Source organism: Sinocyclocheilus rhinocerous, unplaced genomic scaffold (assembly GCF_001515625.1).
Source record: "Sinocyclocheilus rhinocerous isolate Xijiao unplaced genomic scaffold, SAMN03320098_v1.1 scaffold2531, whole genome shotgun sequence".
Lineage (NCBI taxonomy): Eukaryota > Metazoa > Chordata > Actinopteri > Cypriniformes > Cyprinidae > Sinocyclocheilus > Sinocyclocheilus rhinocerous.
The window spans coordinates 125,135-133,503 of record NW_015661073.1 but is presented as its reverse complement, the minus strand read 5'-3'; the positions used below and the strand labels follow the sequence as shown (position 1 = coordinate 133,503).

At 34.1% G+C, this 8,369-nt stretch overlaps 1 protein-coding gene across 2 annotated transcripts; it reads right to left on the bottom strand.

Moving 5' to 3' along the window:
• Positions 1–640: 640 nt before the first annotated feature.
• On the bottom strand, positions 641–8,114 carry ppic (peptidylprolyl isomerase C). 2 transcript variants are annotated; one of them, XM_016535748.1, is made up of 5 exons: positions 7,938–8,114; positions 6,079–6,192; positions 5,887–5,980; positions 2,911–3,095; positions 641–1,198 (listed from the first exon to the last, which is right to left on the bottom strand). In XM_016535748.1, the coding sequence occupies exons 1-5, from the start codon at positions 8,040–8,042 to the stop codon at positions 1,070–1,072; spliced, it is 627 nt and encodes a 208-aa protein (XP_016391234.1). In that variant the 5' UTR covers positions 8,043–8,114; the 3' UTR covers positions 641–1,069. The 2 variants fall into 2 exon arrangements, with proteins under 2 accessions (XP_016391234.1, XP_016391235.1); XM_016535749.1 differs by having other exon boundaries at positions 5,887–5,977.
• Between the last annotated feature and the right edge of the window lie 255 nt (positions 8,115–8,369).

Here is an 8,369-nt window from a genome sequence, read left to right as displayed (position 1 = left end):
TCCAAACCTATTTATGCTCTTATGGTTCTACTCTTATTGTGAATGAAACACTTTTCATCATTGCTCAGTGAATATTTTGTTTCATTCTGAAATACATCATATTAATACAGAGGCTGAAAACTGATGTGTGTTTAGCAAAGCCATAACTAATTTAAATGATATGGTTGATTAACTTTCTTTCAGACAGTAAATACATACAATTAATTGTTGAAATCCATTGAAACAGTATGTCATGAAAACGCTAGGATCTAATAAGTGGTTGATTTAGTTGCTAAATGTGTCCCTGGAGCACAAAAGCAGTGTTAAGTCGCTGGGGTATATTTGTAGCAATAGCCAACAATACATTGTATGGGTCAAAATTATACATTTTTCTTTTATGCCAAAAATCATTAGGATATTAAGTAAAGATCATGTTCCATGAAGATATTTAGTAAATTTTCTGCCGTAAATATATCAAAACTTAATTTTTGATTAGTAATATGCACTGCTAAGAACTTCATTTGAACAACTTTAAAGATGATTTTCTCAATATTTAGATTTTTTTGCACCCTCAGATTCCAGATTTTCAAATTTTATCGTATCCTAACAAACCATACATCAATGGAAAGCTTATTTATTCAGCTTTCAGCTGATGCATAAATCTCAATTTCACAAAATTGACCATTATGACTGGTTTTGTGCTCCAGTGTCACATTTATGAATGCAAAACAAGGTCAAAATGAACCATATTTACATCTTTTCTTAAAATAAAAGACGGATTATTCTAATAGTTTATTTGTGTTTCTACATGTCACAATTCAAATAGTCGAGATTTCAAACTAAATTCAAGTATGTGTGTTTTATGGCACTCAGAGGATCGTAATAAAGGCGTGTGTCGTTGATTTCTGCAGTAAACCGTCCTACAGCATGATAAAGAGTGTGAAACATACACACATATGATCGTGTGATTTCTCCGTAGAAAAAGTGCCTGCATAGTAAGAGAAGAATCGAATGACGATACGATGGAGGAAGCAGTCGCAGCACAACTCAACCGTCACGATATGAACACATGAAGACAGAAATCAGACGTTCACCATCCCTCCACTTCCACAACGAAGGGCTCTTTGAGCTTGATCTTCCCGCTGTTGACGATCACACACTCGGTGTAGGGCAGGTTACGATCGTTCGTGTCCTGGAGCTCGATGGTGTGAACCACAGCCTGAAACACAGAAATGCAGAATACAGCTGCTTTAAACGTTTGTGTCAAACCTGATGAACTTGCTATTGAAGTCAAGTCACCTTTATTTCTACAGCGCTTTATACAATACAGATTTACAGTCCTAGACAAGAAAACAGTGATTCAGTAATGCAAGCAGAATTCAATTCTGCTGTAAAAAGACTCTTATTCCTCGGCTGGGATCCTGTAGAGCTCTTTGAAGCTGCGCTTTGTACCTTCAACCCGATGATCCCCATTGAAGTCCACTATATGGAGAAGAATCCTGGAATCCTGTTTTCCTCAAAAAGCTTCATTTCTTTGCGACTGAAGACAGAAAGACATGAACGTCTTGGATAACATGGGGCGAGTAAATTATCAGGAGATGTTTATTCTGGAAGTGAGCTATAATGCTTTAACTACTAAATATTGAACTATTAAAATTTTAATCAGCACTGAAAGCAAACCGAGTCAAATATTGACACTTGTGCATTTTTAGAGCAGCTCAAATTCTATTCATTTCATAACTGGAGAACTTTGCAACATTAACAGTTTTCATTTCCTGTTTAATTACATTGTAACAAGTGGTTGTTCACTTAAAGCGCTATTTCTACCTACTTTAACTCATAAAAATCACTTTTGTTGGTATAAATCAATGTTTATGGGGGAAAGACGAAAAGGGGTTTTTAAGCATCAAATCAATAAAATTTGAATACAGCTTTAAATTAAAAAATTTAAACTTTAAATTTAGAATGTGTCCTGTCTGATAAAAATTTTTCTGAGTAAAAAATGACTATCATACATTTTTATCATGATTTAGTGAAGTCGTCCTCTAAAATGTCTTTCAGTGTATAATTCATACAACAAAAAATCTAGTCAAGAATATTTAGAACCAGAATCATTAATGAGATTAAAAGACTATTTAAGGATCACAGATCAACCGCAATCTTTCCTTCAAACCACTAGGTTTGACCCATTTGTCAGCAAGAAGCTTTTAATCACTTAATATATTCTAAGATTTAGTATGATTGCTTATTCGTTTATATAAGTACAGGTCAGAATAAGTATGTTGTTTCATTTTTATAGAAACATATCTGTTATGCTGAATGATTATTTAACCCATTTTTGTGACATTTTATTTTCACAAAAGTTATTTGAAGCAGACACTTGACTGGCATTAATATTACATTTTTAGTGCTTTCAAATCGATTAATCGCGATTAATTGCATCCAAAATAAAAGTTTGTTTACATAATATATGTGTGTGTACTGTGTATATTTATATACTTAAATGTAATAAATATTTACATGTGTATATATTCATAATTATATATATATTACATTTAGTTCTTAAATATATACATGCATGTGTGTGTATTTATATATTATGTAATCGCAACTTTTATTTTTGATGCGATTAATCGCGATTAATCGATTTGACAGCACTATTAATTTGATATAAAATCACTTTTGTAAATGTAATTTGATGCGGTCACCAGAATGGGACGTCTCGTCTTTGACCCGTATGCAATAGGTTTAGTAATGTTTAATAATATTTATGGCTTGAATAAACCAGTTCGATGTTCCCATTGTCTCAGTGTATGGTGAAGCTGCTTTGAAACATTCTGTACTCTATAAAGCGCTACAGAAATAAATCTGACTGTAGGTTTTCTAGTCTTTGCGTGTGTAGTAGGAAACAGATGTGTGTTTTTCTCATACCATCCCCTCCAGGACTTTGCCAAACACCACGTGTTTTCCGTCCAGCCACGGCGCTCTGGCTAAAGTAATGAAGAACTGCGAGCCGTTGGTGTTGGGTCCGGCGTTCGCCATGCTGACCCAACCAGCGCCCAGATGCTTGAGCCTGAAGCTCTCATCTGCAAACGTGCTTCCGTAGATGCTTTTACCTGAAGGACACAAGACCTGAGCATCAGAGTCTCTGCAGGAGAGGAGACTGTACTTACTACAGTTCTGTGTGAGGAATTATTCTCTGATAATCTTCCGCACCTCTCAAATCTGCAGGTTTGACATCATTTTGAGTGAGTACTGGCTTAAGTTTGGACCAGTTCCTCTCACAGGAGTCATACGGACGACTGATGTCATGCTTTCTATAAATACTTTACTACATTTACTAAATATTTGCTAAAATGTTCTTCATATAAGTCTGCTTTCTTTCTAGATGTGTCATCAAGGTGAAAATGACAATTTTACTGCCTGACCCAATGCTTCAGTTCATGTAAACCAGTGTTATTTTAGTATCATTGAAATACTTAGCTAAACATGCTAATCATGCTAACAATATGATAATCGTGTTTGAAACATGCTAGCAACATGCTAATCATGCTAGAAACATGCTAATCATGCTAGCAACATGCTAACAACATGCTAATCACGCTAGCAACATACTAACAACATGCTAATCATGCGAACAATAGGATAATCGTGTTAGAAACATGTTAGTAACATGCTAACAACATGCTAATCACGCTAGCAACATGCTAACAACATGCTACTCATGCTCGAAACATGTTAACAACATGCTAATCATGCGAACAATATGATAATCGTTTTAGAAACATGGTAGTAACATGCAAACAACATGCTAATCACACTAGCAACATGCTACTCATGCTCGAAACATGTTAACAACATGCTAATCATGCGAACAATATGATAATTGTGTTAGAAACATGCTAGTAACATGCTAACAACATGCTAATCATGCTAGCAACATGCTAATCATGATAGCAACATGCTAACAACATGCTAATCATGCGAACAATATGATAATAGTGTTAGAAACATGCTAGCAACATGCTAATAATGCTAGCAACATGCTAACAATATGCTACTCATGCTCGAAACATGTTAACAACATGCTAATCATGCGAACAATATGATAATTGTGTTAGAAACATGCTAGTAACATGCTAACAACATGCTAATCATGCTAGCAACATGCTAATCATGCTAGAAACATGCTAACAACATGCTAATCATTTTAACAATATTATAATCGTGTTAGAAACATGCTACCAACAAGCTAACAACATGCTAATCATGCTAGAAAAATGCTAGCAACATGATAACAACATGTCAATCATGTTAACAAATAGATAGATAAAGTGGAATGTTAAGTAATGATTACTGTATTTTGAAATAGTGTATGTATGTGCATTTGTGTATTGTATTTTATTATTATTATTATTATTATTTTTCCTTTCTAAATAAACATTGGTAAATGCTATTTCATTATCTTTATATCTATTTCATTTTTGTATTTGTATATGTTACTTTATTTTATAATTTATTATTATTTTCAGTGTTATTTTTCTTTTTGATAAATGTAGGGGTGGGAAAGTATACTCTGTAATATATAATTTAATATTCTGTAGTGTTCATGGGGATTTTGTAACAAAACTAATAAAAACAATGTTGAGAAACAAATCACGCTAACAACACGCTAATCATGCTAAAAACATGTTAACATCATGTTAAAAACATGCAACAACTTGTTATCAATGAATTAAATAATGCTAGCAACATGTTATCAACATCTATCTAAATGTTCAAACTTCAAGCTTTTACAAATGCTTCAAACTTTCAGGCTAGGTTTTCTCAAGCCAACCTAAAGTTTGTATTGACAAACTTTTTTTATCTAGTCATTTATAATATTATATATATGCAAACAAAAAAAGTTCTTCATATAAGTCTGCTTTCTTTCTAGATGTGTCATCAAGGTGCAAATGACAATTTTACTGCCTGACCCAATGCTTCAGTTCATATAAACCAGTGTTATTTTAGTATAACCGATATACTATTGTAGTTTTTGTTAATATTTAGAATTTGTTTTAAATATTTTTGTTTAAATTTTTTTTTTGTATTGATTTTTTTTTTAGTTTTAGCAATTTTGTGCTTTTTATTAGTTTTTTAATATATCTATACAGTTTTTTTGTTTATTTATTAGTTTTAGTTTATTTAGTTTTAGTTATTTTAGTATTTACTTCAGTCTGTGTGCATTGAATTTATTTAATACACAAGTTTCACAATTTGAATTGAATTACTGAAATAAATGAACTTTTCCACGACATTCTAATTTATTGAGATGCACCTGTATATATATATATATATATATATATATACTGTATATATATATATATAGATAGTGTATTGAGTTTGTTTTTTAGTACTTGAAGTTAATCTAAATGAAAATGAGAATTTTTTTATTTAAAGCTTTAGAAATTTTGTGTTCCTGTCTTTTGTTAGTTTTTTTTTTTAAATGTCTATGTAGTTTTTATTTATTTATTTTTTACATTTTTGTACTTAAACTAAATGTAAATGAGAAATGTTGCCTTGGTAACTAGCTGAAATAATATAAGTTCTTTTATATTTTAATTTATTTCAGTTAATGTTTATTTCATGTAAATATTTTATTTTAGTTTTAGTTAATTATAATAACCCTGTTATAAACAGAACCTTCAAAATCTGAAATCGGATTGGATTCATTCCGACTGACAACAATGAGTGCGTGTAATCATACCTACTATCAGTCATCTATTATATTTGTACATTTTAAACAGAGTAACATGAACATTTTTTGTGTTCCAGAGAAGAAAGGAAGTCATACGGCTTAGGACCAACATGAGGATGAGTAAATCAGCTAACTCTCTTTCTGCTGTGGCAGTAACTCGTCCTCACCTCCTGTTCCGTCTCCAGCGGTGAAATCTCCTGCTTGGATCATGAAGTCCTTGATAACCCGATGGAACTTGCTGCCTTTGTACCCGTAACCCTCCTGAAGAGAGGACCTGCTGTCAGTTATTGAAAGAGCAGCATGCTGATGTGTGGATTCCTGTGTTTTCAGATGTGTGTCGTGTGTATGGTGAGTCTTACCTCTCCTGTGGCAAGAGCCACAAAGTTCTGCACGGTCAGCGGAGCGACCTCTCCGAACAAACCAATCACGATCCTGCCAACCTCGTGTCCTCCGACGGTGATGTCAAAAAACACCTGCAGCACAAACAAGCTCAACTAAACTCAACTCAACTCAAACTTTATTTATAAAGCACTTTCAACACCTAAGAGACCTGTAATTTATCTTTAAGCCATTTACGTTCAGCCCTCCTGCACTCCTGCCTGAGAGCACGGGTAGTACTATTTAACCAGGGCTGTAATTTAACTTTGTTTTACTAAGCTCTTTCACAACTCACAGCCAAAGATCACAGATGAGCACGCTGTATGCCTGTGTAACACTAATATATTTATTATTTATTAAAGCAATAAGCCCCACGAATTTACAACAGCTTCGAACGTGGCTCAGCCAATCAGAATCAAGGACCGGAACTATCCGTTTTATAATAATATATCTATACTAATAGTAAATAATTAAATAATATATTAATTAGGTTGGCTTGAGAAAGTGTGCTTTCACTTAGTGTGCTTGCTCTTTTCTAACTGATCGGACTTACGTTTTTCATAAAAATGAAGATTAAAAATCATAAAAATCCCATGATCTATCTATCCATCTATCTATCTATCTATCACTAGCCAAGCCTAGAAACTGGCCTAGGACATGCTATCAATGCACTAATTCATTCTAGCAACATGCTAATAATGCTAACAATGTGTTAACAATGCTATCAACGTGCGAAATCATGTTAAAACATAATAGCAACATGTTAAATAATGTTAAATCATGCTAGAAACAGGCTAGCAAAATGCTAATTATGTTAGAAACATGTTAGCAACTGGCTAGCAACATGCTAGCGATGTGCTAATCATGCTAGCAACATGCCAATCATGCTAGAAACAAGCTAGCAACATGCTAGTCATGCTAAATACTAATCATGTAGAAACATGCTAACAGCATGCTATTCATGTTATAACCATTCTAATGACATGCTGGAAACATGCTAATCATGTTAACAATATGTTAATCTTGTTAGAAACATTCTAGCAACAAATGCTAGCAACATGCTAGGCATACTAGAAATATGCTCGCAACATGCTAACAACATGCTAAAAACATGCTAACATGCTAATCATGCTAACAACATGCTAATCATGCTAAAACATGTTAATCATGTTAACAACATGCTAATCATGCTAAAAAACATGTTAACACGTTAATCATGCTAACAATATGCTAATCCTGCTAAAACATGTTAACAACATGTTAATCGTGTTAAAAACATGCAACAACTTGTTAAATCACGTTATCAATGAATGAAAATAATGCTAGCAACATGTTATCAACATCTATCTAAATGTTCAAACTTCAAGCTTTTACAACTGCTTCAAACTTTCAGGCTAGGTTTTCTCAAGCCAACCTAAAGTTTGTATTGACAAACTTTTTTTATCTAGTTATTTATAATATTATATATATGCAAATATGCAAAAAAAAACGTGAATAGACAATTTTTAAAAAATGTAAAAAGTGTATTATACTATTATAAGTAACATAATCCGCTTGTTCGGTCATGGTGCTGCATTGCTGTGTGTTTCTGTAACGCTTCATACAGTATGTGACGCAGTCCAGGAATGAAGCGCGCGCGTCGCGTCAAGGCGAGATGGAATGAACAGATGCATTTACGGACACGCATGCGCACGATCTGTCAACGTTTAAAAGACAAAAACAATCTACCGCTACGCCGCAGGTTTACTTCATGTAGATGTGGATGCAAGATCGTTTTGCAGCGATAAACGCGACGCGTCCGCGCTGGTTCGCAGAAAATGCTGCAGGACGCGCGTCTCACCTTGTCCGTCACTCGCGGTCCCGTCCGCGTTTTAAAATCAATGGCGCTTCCCAAAAACGGCAAATAGAGGAGAGCAAACGCGCGCCAGAGGCGATGTGGGCACATCTCTGGATATGATGCGAGCGCGGATTTGACTGAAGAGAGTCAGTGGATTCCGTGACGCGCGCGTCTTCCTGTATGACGCTCCGCCTCCCGCGCGTCACGGTCTGAGGAATCTATTAAAACCCTGTGCTACGTGTACATATATTAATCTACAATCAGAGTAACTAGTTACATGTAACGGCGTTGCGTAATTTGAAATAAATGTAACTGTAATCAGTTACAGTTAATGAGAAAAAATGTAATTAAATTACAGTTACTTATGAAAGTATTAACGATTACAAAGGGGGTTACATCTGAATACACACACACACACACGCACACACACGCACA

What these genes read in the sequence shown, in the direction of transcription:
- ppic (XM_016535748.1), bottom strand. Translation starts at nt 8,042, where the DNA reads ATGTGCCCACATCGCCTCTGGCGCGCGTTTGCTCTCCTCTATTTGCCG. An exon ending in CGCTGGAGACGGAACAGGAG is followed by an intron (nt 3,096 to 5,886) that starts GTGAGGACGAGT and finishes TGTGTCCTTCAG; the next exon opens with GTAAAAGCATCTACGGAAGC. An exon ending in GCAAAGTCCTGGAGGGGATG is followed by an intron (nt 1,199 to 2,910) that starts GTATGAGAAAAA and finishes TCTGTGTTTCAG; the next exon opens with GCTGTGGTTCACACCATCGA.